Consider the following 15727-nt stretch of genomic DNA (forward strand, 5'->3'; position numbering starts at 1 on the left):
ACGAGAAGGGAATGTGCATGACATAGAACACATCAAGAGGTGAGTCACTCAGCTGAGCGGCTCGCCAAGGTGCCGCCGATAATTAGGTGACAGGAGTGTCACGCAACATCACACTGACAGCATAATAAACACAAGATTTCTCAGAATGTTCAAACAGTAATAAACCAGAAATTTGCCATTAAACAACTTTTTTTTTTTAATCTGCGGCGAGAAATGCCGCAAGTCAACTGTGAGGTTGCCATGGCAACCAGACGCAACAAACATGCAGTATGAAGAATGGAGAGAAAAACAGCAATCGATAAATATGTTTTACATATCCACAATAGGAGGTACCAATCATGGTAGAGTATCAGAGCCACACGGAAAAGAAACAAATGACAAAAATACCCCCCAAAAAACAAAAGTTGTACAGTTATGGGAATAATTTAGATTTTCTTTCTCAAGAAAAAGTCACAATGTTACAAAAGCTGTAATATAAAAATAGAAAATTACTTTTTTGAGAAATAGACTATTGTGAAAAAGTTACATTTTCCAAGATAAAAAAACTACAGAGAAAAGTCGGACTATTGCTGCGGGGAGGGGTGGAGAGAATGCCTTTTACATTTAAAAAGCTCAATTTTTTCCAAGAAGAAATAAGACCAATTAATACGAGAAAAAATGCTCAACAACAAGAATTAAGTTCTGTTTTTGGACAAAAAAAAAGAAGTAATCCCATCCCCCCACCAAGATAAAAAGTCATATTAACAAGTGACTAACTTTGAAATCACGCACTCATTTCATGCATTTGTCAAGCCTTCGCTTCATACCCAAAATCCAATTACCACCAAATACATCCTTCAAAATCTTTCATTAATAGTGATTACACTTACTCCAGTTTTGATATTAATAGTAGAATGACAACCCCCCACCCCCCCCCCCCCCCCCCGCCCACATATTTGGATTTATGCAGCCAACTCCTCTGACCCTTCCCTTCCTTTACAACTCCTCATGCAACAATGTACTCTCTTCTACAATTACCTCTGGTAAGGATATACAACATTTTCCTGCAGACCATGCCTGAATATGAGAGGGAAAATGGGCTGACTTCAACGCTCACGTGGGTAATGACAGTGAGACCTGGAGGGGCGTGATTGGGAGGAATGGCCCCCCCGATCGAAACCCGAGTGGTGTTTTGTTACTGGACTTCTGTGCTCGCCACGGACTGTCCATAACGAACACCATGTTCAAGCACAAGAGTGTCCATATGTGCACCTGGCACCAGGACACCCTAGGCCGTAGTTCGATGATCGACTTTGTAGTCGTGTCATCGGACTTGCGGCCGTATGTGTTGGACACTCGGGTTAAGAGAGGGGCGGAGCTGTCAACTGATCACCACCTGGTGGTGTGTTGGCTCCGATGGCGGGGTAAGATGCCGGTCCGACCAGGCAGGCCCAAACGTACTGTGAGGGTCTGCTGGGAACGTCTGGCAGAATCCCCTGTCAGAAAGAGTTTCAACGCCCATCTCCGGCAGAGCTTCTCCATTGTCCCGGGGGAGGCGGGGGACATTGAGTCCGAGTGGACCATGTTCCGCGCTTCAATTGTTGAGGCGGCCGATCGGAGCTGTGGCCGTAAGGTGGTTGGTGCCTGTCGTGGCGGCAATCCTCGAACCCGCTGGTGGACACCAGCGGTAAGGGATGCCGTCAAGCTGAAGAAGGAGTCCTATCGGGCCTTTTTGGCCTGTGGGACTCCGGAGGCTGCTGACGGGTACCGGCTGGCCAAGCGGAATGCGGCTCTGGCGGTCGCTGAGGCAAAAACTCGGGCATGGGAGGAGTTCGGTGAGGCCATGGAAAACGACTTCCGGACGGCTTCGAGGAAATTCTGGTCCACCATCCGGCGTCTCAGGAGAGGAAAGCAGTGCACCGTTAACACTGTGTATAGTGGAGACGGAGTGCTGTTGACCTCGACTCGGGACGTCGTGAACCGGTGGGGAGAGTACTTCGAAGACCTCCTCAATTCCACCAACACGCCTTCCTTTGAGGAAGCAGGGTCTGGGGACTCTGAAGTGGGCTCCCCTATCTCTGGGGTCGAAGTCGCCGAGGTGGTTGGAAAGCTTCTCGGTGGCAGGGCCTCGGGGGTGGATGAGATCCGCCCGGAGTTCCTGAAGGCTCTGGATGTTGTGGGGCTGTCGTGGTTGACACGTCTCTGCAGCATCGCGTGGACATCGGGGACGGTGCCTCTGGATTGGCAGACCGGGGTGGTGGTTCCCCTTTTTAAGAAGGGGGACCGGAGGGTGTGTTCCAACTTTAGAGGGATCACACTCCTCAGCCTCCCGGGTAAGGTCTATTCAGGGGTGCTGGAGAGGAGGGTCCGTCGGGAGGTCGAATCTCGGATCCAGGAGGAGCAGTGTGGTTTTCGTCCCGGCCGTGGAACAGTGGACCAGCTCTACACCCTCAGCAGGATCCTCGAGGGTGCGTGGGAATTCGCCCAACCAGTCCACATGTGCTTTGTGGACTTGGAGAAGGCGTTTGACCGTGTACCTCGGGGAGTTCTGTGGGGGGTGCTTCGGGAGTATGGGTTACCGAGCCCCCTGATACGGGCCATTCGGTCCCTGTACGACCGATGTCAGAGTCTGGTCCGCATTGCCGGCAGTAAGTCGAATTTGTTTCCGGTGAGGGTTGGACTCCGCCAAGGTTGCCCTTTGTCACCGATTCTGTTCATAACTTTTATGGACAGAATTTCTAGGCGTAGCCGAGGCGTTGAGGGGGTCCGGTTTGGTGGCCTCAGCATTGCATCTCTGCTTTTTGCAGATGATGTGGTGCTGTTGGCTTCTTCAAGCCGTGACCTCCAGCTCTCGCTGGAGCGGTTCGCAGCCGAGTGTGAAGCGGTTGGGATGAGGATCAGCACCTCCAAATCCGAGACCATGGTCCTCAGTCGGAAAAGGGTGGAGTGCCCTCTCCGGGTCGGGGAGGAGGTCCTGCCCCAAGTGGAGGAGTTCAAGTATCTTGGGGTCTTGTTCACGAGTGAGGGTAGGTTAGAGCGGGAGATCGACAGGCGGATCGGTGCAGCGTCTGCAGTGATGCGGACGCTGTATCGGTCCGTTGTGGTGAAGAAGGAGCTGAGCCGAAAGGCGAAGCTCTCGATTTACCGGTCGATCTACGTTCCTACCCTCACCTATGGTCACGAGCTGTGGGTCGTGACCGAAAGAACAAGATCCCGGATACAAGCGGCCGAAATGAGTTTCCTCCGCAGGGTAGCCGGGCTCTCCCTTAGAGATAGGGTGAGAAGCTCGGTCATCCGAGAGGGACTCAGCGTCGAGTCGCTGCTCCTCCACGTTGAGAGGAACCAGTTGAGGTGGCTCGGGCATCTGGTTCGGATGCCTCCTGGACGCCTCCCTGGGGAGGTGTTTCGGGCATGTCCTACCGGCAGGAGGCCCCGGGGACGACCCAGGACACGCTGGAGAGACTATGTCTCTCGGCTGTCCTGGGAACGCCTTGGGGTCCCGTCGGATGAGCTGGCTGAAGTGGCTGGGGAGAGGGAAGTCTGGGCTTCCCTGCTAAAGCTGCTGCCCCCGCGACCCGACCCCGGATAAGCGGAAGAAGACGGACGGACGGACGGAAAATGGGAAAAAAAACTTTGACAAAAAATAAATATAGCAGCCCATTGTGACTTTAAAGTGAGAATTCTGAAAATAAAATGAGAATCCTGCCAAATTTTTAAATTTTCTCCCTCCACTGGCACAAATCCTCTTCTGTAGCAGAGAATCCCGTAAAAAAACAAAATAATATATATTTTGAAGTATTGGGGGAAAAAAGGGCAATGCCAAACCGCAAGTATGTGGGGGCTCAGTCTATAACATACTATACTTTTCTGAATTTATTTTTTTCTGAAGAATCTAACGTAGTGTGACTTTCACAATTATACATTTGTTCTGAAGAAACAAAAAAAATAAAACAAGCATTTCCCCTCCATGTTTTTCCTAAAAATACTAAATGTGGTATCTCGCTGAGTGGCGAATGATTGCAAATGTTGCGACTTTGTTTTTTTTGTCAGGGTTCGTAAAAGGTTGCAGAAGAGGTCTGCAGACACTTGTTATGAAACCTGACAAAAACCAAGTATTTGCAACGTTCACAAGTGAGATACCATCTAAAAGGATGAATTTCTTAAAAAAATAAAGACCCTACACCCCCTCAAAACATTACAAATTGGATTCCGCCGGGAAAATCATGCTGTTCCCATTTACCGTGTGGCCTTGATGCTCTTTGGTAGAAGACAATGTAACAACATTTAAAGGAGTAACAACAAAAACAACAACATTTAGCTTCAATGTTCTGCTTTGTATAAAATCTGCCTTAAGTGCATTGCAGGATGAACAAAAAAGGAAAAATGATAGGCTGGCTCCTGTTTCAGTGGTTTTTGTTCAGAGGATTTTGGAAAAAATGATCACTTGGAACACTTTGATGGTGTTGTATTGTCAGACAAAGTGGGCCTCTCTGTGTTCTAGCTCCTGGAGCCGGCGAGGTCGCAGTCTTTGGTACACGGCCTTGGTCTCGCCGGGGTCGTCATGGTCATCAGGGCTGGCGGGCGGCGGCGACTGTGGGGGCGACAGGGAAGCCGCCCCGGGGTCGATGGCGCTGTCGGTGGAGTCCTGCGTTTGGAGGCGGGCGGGCGGGGGGCTAGGGGACGCAACGGTGGTGGTGACGGTGGCGGTGCTGGTCGTGGTGGTGGTCCAGTCGGGGAGCGTCCTGGCCCTGCTGACGGGGGGCTTGTAGAAGGTTCCCGGCGGGGGTTGCAAAGTCCTCGGGGGTCTGAGCGTCAATGCTGAGTTGGATGGCGACTCGTCCCGCTTTGAAGTCCATGCGGGTTTGACGGACACGACGTAGGGGTTGTTGGGGAACACGGTGCCGACGGTGCCGGCAGGGGCCATGGCGGAAGCGGTGTTGGCGGCGGGAAGTTTAGCCATTATCATGGCGGTCCTGGGCGTGACATCGTAATGTTTGTACTTCCTGTCCCATGTCCGCCGCTGCATGGCCCGGGTGTCGATGAAGGGCGTGATGTAGTAGGCGCTGACACGAGATGAGCCAACGCGAGCCGGCGCCTTTTCCGCTCCCGGCGTCTCCGTGATGACTTCCGCCGGCGGGTCGGTGCGCTCCGCCGGCGTAGGAAGGCGTTCCAGAGGCATGCTGATGGGACGGCCCACCGGCCGGGTGCGATTGGCTCGGAGCTGCACCATTGACGCCAGGGTGGACGACGACAACGATGATGCGGAGACGGCGGGAGCGGTGCAGTCTGACGCCGGGCCAGACCTCCGCAGGCTCGATCCCTCAACGACGCCGTTGACGCTGTCCGAGGTGTCCATCCGGTCGGTTCCGGGCTGGACCTCCTGGACTTCATCCAGGATGTGAGAGGACGGGATCACGGAGGAGAACCGTTTGTACACTTTGGCACTCTGCACCAAGAATGACAGTAAACAAAATGAGAATACGTTGTTGTAGATTAATTCTAGCAACATATAACAGATTGCTAACATATAGCATGCCAGCAAATACAGAAAGCAATCCAGCAGATGGATAAGGATTGTAATCAATATAATTGTAATATTAATAATTTAAATTATGTAATTAAATTACTAACAAAATGAAGTAGTATTTCATTTGAAGTAAAAATTAATTTATTGCTTATTATCAATCAATGAAATAGTATTATTCAATTTAAATCTAAATTCTAAAAATAATGTAAATCATTTAATGCAGTAATTAATTAAGCGTGATCATTTTTTTTGCATTTTAAAGCAGTTAAAAGTATGTTTTTTATTTTAATGAAATGTTTATATCCTTTTTTTTTTTTTTAATAATAAGTTTTTACTATTGTTTAATATATTTAATTTGTTAACGTAAATTTTTGAATGTCTGTCATTAGGATTTATTTTTTGTATTTTATTTAATGATTTTTTAAAACTTTAAAATATTATTGTGCTGTAATAATTTTAAATATGATAAAAATAATACTAAAAATTATCTCTCTCTCTCTATGTCTAAACAATTAGATTCTTATTGGACTTTTTTCAATAGTTTAAAATTACACTTTAAGATATATATATATATATATATATATATATATATATATATATATATATATATATATATATATATATATATTTTTTAATTTTATTAATTTCATCAATCCTTGTCAGTCGGAAACTTTCAATGACCACAATTCATTCTTAATATATTTTCCCAAAAATTTATACAATTGGTCTGTCCCCACATTGCTTGTACAAATTACTGACCGAAAACCAATCAAAAAATACAGGGCGCTTTTTTTTTCGTCCAAAAAAAGTGATGTGTTGGGAGATGCAAGGATTCTACCTGATGCCAGCGAAATACATCCTGCACGTAATCTGCTATTTACCTCTTTAATGTCTGTCAGCGAGGCGGAATGTCTGCTGAGGCGCTGCAGCTTCTCCTGTGGGGTGAGGGCGGGTGACATCAGGCTGCCCGAGGCAGTGGCCGAGGCGGCGTCCGACCCGCCTGAGCAGTCAAAGACCACCGGGAAGTGTCGGACCAGAAGCTCCACAATGAGGGCCTGGTATGGGTAGTCCACCAGCGAAGACAGGGACACCTCGGCGTCCACCTGCCGCGGCTTCACCAGCGTGGGGCCAAAGATGATGCCCAGGTTGCTCGCCGTCATCTTGTTCTCTTCCGCTTGCTCTGCCACTCTGCACAAGAACAACAAAGAAGTTGGACTTTTTCCAGATGATAAAAAGTGTGAGACTACCGGTATTTTCATTCTTACTAGCAGCTTTATACAACCAAGTCTTCAAATATAAAACTCAAGGAACAGCTTCATACATTTTGTTGCAGATAGACCATACGTTGTAATGCGTGTTACCGCCACCTACGGCACTGGAGTGGAACAGCATCTCTTGATTTTGTGAGATTGTTGGGCTGGGGCTGAGGTGACATTCTCGTGTCTTCACGACATTTGAGGACAGCGTACCTGTTGAGGTGCGCCATGAGGAAATGCAAAGTGCGGTAGTTGGCGGCAGGCAGCTGACGCAGTAGATCCCTGATGCGGAGGACCAAGCGGTTGAGGTGGACGCTGGGCCCACCGGGCTTCTTGGTCTCGCCCTCCTGGGCCTCATCCACCACCACGCGTTGGTACTCTTTGGCCAGGCCAATTAAGTCGTTGTAGTAGCGGTACAGGATCAGCGGCTCAGGTAACTGCGCACACAGAACAATGAAAAACAGAACAATGAAGAACATTTGTTCTCTCTGCGCACAAAACAAAACGTGGCTCGAGCAAACTGCATGGAACCACATTACGTTGCTGGAACGCATCAGTCGGAAATCAGAACTATATATGACAAACAAAGGAGGAAAATGAGGGTTTCCTGTATTTACTTCTCCAAATATAAGGCTTTTTTCCCCCCAAGAAGATACTGTGAGTGCAGCTTGTAGGAAAGTAATAGGGGAAAAAGTTTGAATCTTATGATGAAAGGTTGTATTAAATCTCAAGAAAAAAGGTTTTTATTATTATTATTTTTAGAAATGTGCACGATAGTTTTCAAGATAAAGTCAGTTCATGAAATGTAATATTTTTTCAGATAAAAAGTTGAAATTTGAGAATAAGGAGTTCTTTTCAAGATAAAAACTTATGTCATGAGACAATGTATTTTTTTTCTTCTAGAAGACGCATTGCAGAGTTTGACACTTTTTAACTCGCGACTTCTAACTCTACATTTGACTTCCAGTTCTACTTCCAACTCTACTTCCTTTTTTTGTTGCCTTGGAGTTTGAGCTAGAATTTGGGCTGTGCTCTCTCTCTCTCTCTCTCTCTCTCTCTCTCTCTCTCTCTCTCTCTATACATATATATATATGTACTACTTGTAGCGACGGCGTTTGTTGATGTTGCCTCCCTCACCTGTCGCAGGTAGAGCTTGAGCACGTTGCTGATATCGTGTGGTGACAGCTCTGACAGCTCCACCAGGTCTTTGCCGTTCTCGAAAGCCTGGCAAAGTTTCTCCACGCGCGACTTGGCGCCATTCACGCGGTAAATACCCTATGAAAAACATAATGCAAGTCAATTTACACTAGTGTGCACCCGTTTTCAGCCAGTGCCTCTAAAACTAAGTTAGGAGATACTGTGCTTCTAGTAAAAAAAAAAGAATGTTAGTATGGAACCTGTTATATGTGTTTCTCATTACAACACATGTAGCAACAAGATGACCATCACAGGAAGTGAAGGCTCCACTAGATTATTTACGGGCTTGAGGGATCGTTATGGCTCACTTTAATATTGAGAGCGCGGCTTTCGATCTCAGAGGTGCACTTCTTGATGATGAAGGGGATACCGTCGGCGCTATTTTTGGATGCCTGGGTAAAGTTGATGCCAAAGAGCTGCAGTCTGCCCTGCAGCTTCTTGTGGCCACACTGGATGGCCAGCGTCTCCAGGCACTTCTTGTGGCAGGCCAGCGAACACTGTAAGATGGGAAGGGAAAAAAAATTGAGACGAGGCACTGTCATTTTATAAAGATAGCGTACAGTTGTACGTTACCTCCTCACACTCGGCTCCGTGGAAGACCACCAGGCTGTCGCACTCGCGGCACTTGGACGGCGCTCGGAGCTTCCTCAGTTTGTGCGTTAGTGCCGCTTTGGACATCTGAGCGTTGCGGAAGGGTCCGGGAGAGCTAGCCGTCTCCGTTACCATCTCGGCCAGACCTGAAAAGAACGGGAGAGGAATATTCACTCTGAAGATGTGGCGTGAGAACAGATAGAGGAAGTGAAGTCTGGCCAAAAATAACAAGACTCTCAGAAGACAAAAAAAAAACACACTCACACACAATGAAGCTTGGCGTATTACTGCCAAGCATATGCTGTTTAACACAACAGTAGTGGGTATTTAACTCTCTGCACTATGAAGGAAACAGAGTTATTTGAGAAAAAAGGTTGCATTTTTGTAAAAGTCTAAAGTATGTATGAAAAAGTCCAAATATATATATTTTTAAATATTCACGATCAGTTTTTTTTTTCATGCAAATTTTATTTTATTTTTTAAGTTTTTGAACAGAAAGTTTTTTGTCTAGGAGCAAGGTTCTATTTTATTTAGAACAAAAATGTGTAGTATTATGAGAAAAGGGTTGCATTTTTTTCTTCAAGAAAGTGTTATTTATATAGATTCCAAAGTTGCTTTTTGTAGATAAATTTTTCCAGATACAAGATTGTATTTTACTGGAATATGTTCAAAATAAATATTTTTCTACATTAAACTGTATATAAAAGATAAATGTTTTGATTTTCATCAAGAGTTGTAATATTACTAAGTTGTCATTTTCTAGAAACATTTAGTTTTTTTTAGGTAAGTACATTTTTCAAGGCAATTTCTAAGGATAATCACAAATTTTCTATCCAAGTTTTCTATCGAAATGGTAAAGGGAAGTAAGGATACAAAAATACAGTTGTATTTTTAAAGACTCATAATATTATGAGAATAAAGTTGCGTTTTTTCAGGGCATTAAAAAGTGTGTTAATTAATTGTTCAACGTAAAATGTCATATTACAGGAATGATGTTGTACTGAAAAGAAGAACTCCTAATACTATGAAAACATGTATTCTTTCAAAATAAAAGGTTCATTTTTTTCTTGAAAAGTCTGTTTGAAAAAAGGCAGTTTATTTTCAAATAAAAAGTATCTTTTCAAGATAAAAAAAAAAAGTACCTGTAATCTCATGAGGTTATAAGCAGTACTTTTCAAGATTGTGTGAATACACTATTATTTTTCAAGATAAAAAAAAGATCTTATTTAGAGATTTGCCCCAAGATAAAAGTTGTATTTTCCCAGAGGAGTTTTTAAAAATATACCGGTAACAACAGCAAAAAATCCAAGACGAAGTGATATTTTTCCAAGAAAAAATATATTTTTCAAGATAAAAAGGTGTATTATTACTATAATTACCCAATGGATGCATGGGCTGCCCACGAAGCAAGTGAGAATTGCACAATCTTTGCTTAAATGTAAGATATTACTAGGAGTTGAACTTTATGAAACCTCTGCCTTAGAAAAATGAATGAGTGGTGAAGAAAAAATTCTGAAAGCTGACCATCACAGGAAGTAAAAAGACTTTTGACTCAGAGAGAAACAAAAGAACACCAAGAATGTGATGTGAGTGGTGAGTGACTCATTTGTCAAGGTTCCTGAGTGTAAGGCTTACTCTGTGCCACTTATAGCACATTTCCACCCTGCAACTGGGAACTTCTGGAGGATCATTGCGCATTTGGAGCTAGTGTCTAATTTTAGTTCCACAGTGGTTCTTTGGAAGCCAACGAAGAGCATGCTAAGTGAGGGAGGCAGTACTACCAAAATTTCCAGCAAATTGTGGTTGAGTAGGTCATACCATTATCCAAAGGTGATGGGGGTTCTCTCTCATCCAGGTCGTCAGCAGAAGACATGGTGCCGGTGGAGGGAGTTCTCGGCAGACGTCGCTTGAAGTCGCCTGTGTGACACATTTAAAACATTGTGAACCATGCGTCACCATATGTCGCTGACATACAGTAGATGAACAGATACATTATTTGTTGTCAATAAATATGAATTCCAAAACCAATTAAGTATAATGAGATTAGGTGCCACAGCTCTATTGACCCTCTTTCTCTTCATACCTGGACTGGCAGAGGGGGAGTCCATAGACCTGGACTCACTGCTGCCCCCCGCACTCTCCGAGTCGCTGCACATTCCACCCTGGCTTCCCGGACTGCCGGAGGTCCAGGCTCGCAGCGGCGGGGCCTGGCCCCTCAACCCTGTGAGGACAGGAATATCGTGAGTGCCGTGAATCAGGGAAAGGGATGCTGTTCCTCCGCCATTTTGTAGCTGCTCACCCGGGATATCGGTGCTGCTGTTGGAGCGGCGCGAGGCGATCCCCTGCCGGCGGTGCAGCGGGCTGTCCACCTCATCGCCGCTGAGGATGTCGCAGGAGGTGAGGGAGGTCTGAGACAAGTTGCCATGCGATGAGTGGGTGCTGCCCACTGAGCGCTTGGCGAACACGAACCTGCAGGAGACAGGAAACATGACACGCATCCATTCTCCAGACTTGAACACAACAGAGATCTGCTAATGACGAGAGTTGAAGGGAGTACCCTCATAAAATTATCCATCCATATACCATGGACCAGACACCAGCCAATCACATGGCACGTATAGACATACACACATTCACAGCTACACTCACAACTATGGACAATTTAAGTCTTCAATGAAGTTAACATGTCTGTTTTTCTAATATGGGAGACAGTAAAGTTTTAAGCCAGAGGTTGCTCCTTTTTGTGTGTGTTTGAACATCAGAGAGAACTTTTGATTGCAATGCGACCTTTGATGAGGGTTTGCCCCACACATATATAAAAGAGGAACATAAACTTAACATGTCACGGGACATGTGAGGTTTGTCTTGGCTTTCATGTACTGGGTTTTACAACAAAAATCAAAGCAAAATAGTATAGGAGTTAGTTTTAGGGTTGCTACGCTTCCATGCTCAAATGTAAACACTTGATGGCCTTTGGAGATGGATGTTTTTTCCAAGCGTGTAAAATAAAAAGCAGCCAGCTCCAGGTGTTGAGTTTTTAATGTCTTTTTTATTTAAAGAAAAAAAAGCAATAAAAAAATATATACGATAAATGCATTATTTAAAAAAACTAAACATTGTGGTGCTCAAAAAAATGAAGCCCTAAATTTTGTGACTCAAAAAATCTATATTTTGAAATTATCTTTTAGTTTAACTATGTTTTATTTTGATTTTTTTTTTTAAATCGTCAGTGTTTTTTTATTTTAGTTTTTTATTTATTTTCATTAAATACTATTAATGATAAAAATAATAATAACAATAATAAAGTTGATATGAGTACTAAAATTAATAATTTATGAAAAACTAATACATTTTAAAAAATGGGTTTCTCTCAAATCAACTTAACTCAAATTTAGATATAGGTGTTCAAAATAAAAAGAGGGATTTATTCATAATCAATCAATCATTAATTAATTAATTAATACCAAAGACACTTTCTTTTATATTCTATGCATTCTATATATTTTATTTATATATTTATTTTTTTACATTATGGAGTTAAAAAAAAAACAACAACTCCAAAGATACACAATAAAGAATAAAAAAACAATCAGACAATTTTAAAGCACAAAAATTACATACACATAAGAAATGAGATGGTTGGTGCATTTCTCTGGACAACTATAACTAATCTATCTAACAATAAACACTGTGTCAAAATGATTATTCAATTAATCAGTCCTTTATACGGCTATGAAAAATGTGTTTTGTAATAGCAATTTTGTAATAAAATGAAAAGTATTACTATACGTGAGAAATCCAAAGGCAGTTTAAGTGTAAAAATGTACATACTTATTATTATTATTATTATCAAACCCTTTTAAACCCCCAAAACTACACAAGCATTTTCACATGTTTCAGGCACCTGTGTGTGAACTCTGATGTTTTTTTAATGTTTCTCTACGGGTAGTGTGTGTGTGGGAAGCAGCATGTTTGGACAGAAATGCGAGAGGCAAGCTCTCACACTCGCAATCTGCACACTTGCATTCAAGCTTGCGCCACAGATATTTCCTGAGAGGAAGGCCAACACATTCACATTCTCTCTCTCTTCCTCCCAATCTGACTCATTGTTACTTGTTGCTCCTCTGAAAGAACAACCCCAACACACGGATGACTTATACACCAAAAAGGTGCTTTCGTTTGTACAATTGTGCCATTTACTGTGTGGAAAAATGCTCCAACAGGTCTCGAAAGTGCTTTAATTTGTTAAATAATGCCATATTTTTCTTTAGAGGGCACATGATTTCAAACCTGCACAATTATTGGAGGCCTTACTTTTTTTTTTTTTATTCACCACACCCGTATCATGATAAAAAAGCTTGAAAAGGTTCTTAAATTTGTCAAATAGTAGTAACGAGGTTATGTGGACACATTCCGTTTTTACAGGGTACAACAACAGTTGAAAGGCTAAGGCTGTATCATGCTGAACAGGATTGTCAAGGAAGTTTAATTGGTTTTATTAATTTGATTTAATTATAACTACCATGGTAAAGGGAGGAAGGTTTTTACCCAACTGCAGACGTGGGAGGCATTTTCATAACATTATCGTAAAAATGAAAGATCGTGTTAAATATTGCGATGATCTCCAGCAGTAAGTGTCTACCCTTAAAATTCATCAGAGGAACTATATGTAGTTGCTCCTGTTGTGGTCACCAACAGCGTATGTAAACTTAGGTAGTTCCAGTTCCATACCTGGTGCTGTCTGAGGAAACTGAGTCGGAGTGCACGCGCTCCCTGGGCAAGTGTCGGGGCAGGCGGCGCACAAACTCCGAGTAGCACTCGCCAGGCTCGTATAGTTTGGCGCCATCACTAAGCGCTTGGTGATGGGCGGGAAGCGACGCCATCTGTGCGTGCTGCATCTGGAACCAGTTGACCGTCACCTGAAGACAGGAAGAGCAGGCCACAATGAAGGCCACAAAAATAAATAGAATTGAGCAAAAGTAAGAGTATAGCAAGACATTTGATTAGGTACACGTGCACCATGTCTTTAGACCCAAATTCTGCTTGTACCATTTGATATAATGCTCTCTTTGGATTGACACACAAAGTCACAGAAAGTCTTAATACATAACAATCTAGTATGTTTGGAAAAAAACAAAAAAACAAGAGAATAAATCAAAATACCAGTAACAGCTCAGACGGATGCTGTGACATGAATTACATCCTACCTTTGGTCCCAGAAATGTCAAACATGGTGGTCCTTGATAACAGTGTTCCCTCACTTTTCGCGGTTGATGTTCCACGTTCGCCCGCTATAGGTGAATTTCCGCGAAGTAGAGGTTGTAATAAATAAAATAAATTATTGCGTTTTGGGGGGCGAGTTACGTACGCATCTACTGAGCCATAACGAACCCACGACACATTTCTCACCCTTCTAAACACTTGTTAACTTGAGCAAAGAAAAATATTATATATAATATAATATAAATTAAGAAAAATAGCTGTATTGTACAGTACACTAGTTGTGTTGCTTTTTCTGTATGAATAAGTTCATGGCTTTAAATAATAAGGTTACAAATATTTCTTTGACATTAAAAACGTTTACTAAGTTTGGATGGATAATTACTAATTTTATTTATGTTTAAGGGAAAAGCATTATCACTAAACATACTTCTAAATATATTTCCGGGTTCCGCTGACATACTTCCGGTTTACGAGCGTAAGCGACAAAACAACATGTTCGCCTTCACCGAGCAGAATGGAAATGCTATCCATTGCCATCCACGTTGAATTATCAGGCAGGAATGCCGTAACGTTCGTTTGATTATACTTTATTCAGGTTGTGAGTGTGAATATGAATGCTTATTTTCATAAGAATGTTATAAATAACTGGATGCACTTTCGTTTGCAATGGCGCTACAGCGTATGTAGCGGTTGCCTTATTATGTTATGGACCCCAAAAAAATCAGCAATAGAGTGAATCCGCAATAAGTGAACCGCGAAATAGCGAGGGATCTGTAACAGTAACACTAATAATAATGAAATGTGTCCCACCGCCTTGAGCGTGAGGTCGCACTGGAAGACGGTCTCTCTGATCTGGGTGAGGATGGTACGTTTGACATTGACCAGGTCCATCCTTCTGACGCCCGCGTCAGCCATGCTGCTCTGGTATTGTTCCTGGGCCTCCTCAGCCTAACGCCACAACACAATGACACGATCAAGAGATGTGAAAAGGAGCGACCATGGATGCATTTAATTTACCTTCTGCAGGGCCTCCTCCTCCAGCTTCCTCTTCCTCTCTAGCTGCTTGTTGCCAGCATTGGGCTGCTCCTCCAGGGAGCGGCTGGTGGACGAGTGGGCCTTCTGATACTCTTCTCGCCTCTGGGCCTTCAGGGCCCGAGCCTTTCGTAGGCTCGTGTCTGCCTCGTGCTGGAATACAACAGAAGCAGACGAATGTTAAACTCTTCCTTCTTGTATTTTTTTTTTCACTTTTTAAATTCATTTTTGTGTATTAGTATACATGTGTATTATTCACCATTTTCTTCTGCTCCTTTTGCCACTGCTCCTTGAGGTCTTTCCTCAGTTTGTCCAGTTCATTCTTACGGGCCAGGAGAGGCTAACCAAGTGGGTAGAAGGGAGACAATGACATTGTTTTTCCTAAAGTTTAATCATTTAGTCATATCGCTACTGACAAAGCTTCATAAAAAGAAAACATATATACAGTACTTTACAGTACAAACTTTAGTTTGAAATGAATGTTATTCGATAAAATTGTTTAAAAAAATTAAATAATAAACATTTTTTATTAAAAATTAATAAAAAATGTCTTTTTTTAACAGAATTTTTTATTTTACTGCATTTTTAAAAGGATTTGTAAAAGTATTTACTGTATATGCAATATGTAATGCAGTAAATTATTTATATTTATAAAATGTATATGTCTTAAAATGCAATACAATTTTCAAATAATATAATTCAATTAGGTGGTAATGCTTTTATATGTATTATATACACTTATAACTTTTTTTTTTCATTATTATGACCTGTCTCTTGAAAATGTTTATTATTATTGATTGAAAAAAACATTTGTTTTATTGATCTTATCTATAACTTATTTTACATTTGAGTATCTGATTAGATAGAAAAGCGCTATATAAATCCAATGCATTATTATTAGAATTATCTTACATTATTTATT

General features: G+C 42.7%; 1 protein-coding gene across 3 annotated transcripts in view; it reads right to left on the reverse strand.

The window, feature by feature from the left end:
• Nucleotides 1-3376: 3376 nt before the first annotated feature.
• The window catches only part of LOC144044151 (rho GTPase-activating protein 29-like), a 40081-nt gene continuing 27730 nt past the window's right edge, over nucleotides 3377-15727 (reverse strand). For all 3 annotated transcript variants that reach the window (XM_077558383.1, XM_077558382.1, XM_077558384.1), the window contains 13 exons: nucleotides 15065-15145; nucleotides 14791-14958; nucleotides 14584-14721; nucleotides 13282-13469; nucleotides 10850-11019; nucleotides 10634-10771; nucleotides 10369-10467; nucleotides 8533-8696; nucleotides 8268-8456; nucleotides 7900-8037; nucleotides 6976-7199; nucleotides 6388-6694; nucleotides 3377-5425 (listed from right to left, as the gene is read on the reverse strand). In XM_077558383.1, the coding sequence (XP_077414509.1) occupies nucleotides 4451-5425; nucleotides 6388-6694; nucleotides 6976-7199; nucleotides 7900-8037; nucleotides 8268-8456; nucleotides 8533-8696; nucleotides 10369-10467; nucleotides 10634-10771; nucleotides 10850-11019; nucleotides 13282-13469; nucleotides 14584-14721; nucleotides 14791-14958; nucleotides 15065-15145 (2979 nt within the window). In that variant the 3' untranslated portion in view covers nucleotides 3377-4450. The remainder of the gene's footprint in view (nucleotides 5426-6387; nucleotides 6695-6975; nucleotides 7200-7899; nucleotides 8038-8267; nucleotides 8457-8532; nucleotides 8697-10368; nucleotides 10468-10633; nucleotides 10772-10849; nucleotides 11020-13281; nucleotides 13470-14583; nucleotides 14722-14790; nucleotides 14959-15064; nucleotides 15146-15727) is intronic.

The sequence above is a fragment of the Vanacampus margaritifer genome, chromosome 2, assembly GCF_051991255.1.
Source record: "Vanacampus margaritifer isolate UIUO_Vmar chromosome 2, RoL_Vmar_1.0, whole genome shotgun sequence".
Classification (NCBI taxonomy): domain Eukaryota; kingdom Metazoa; phylum Chordata; class Actinopteri; order Syngnathiformes; family Syngnathidae; genus Vanacampus; species Vanacampus margaritifer.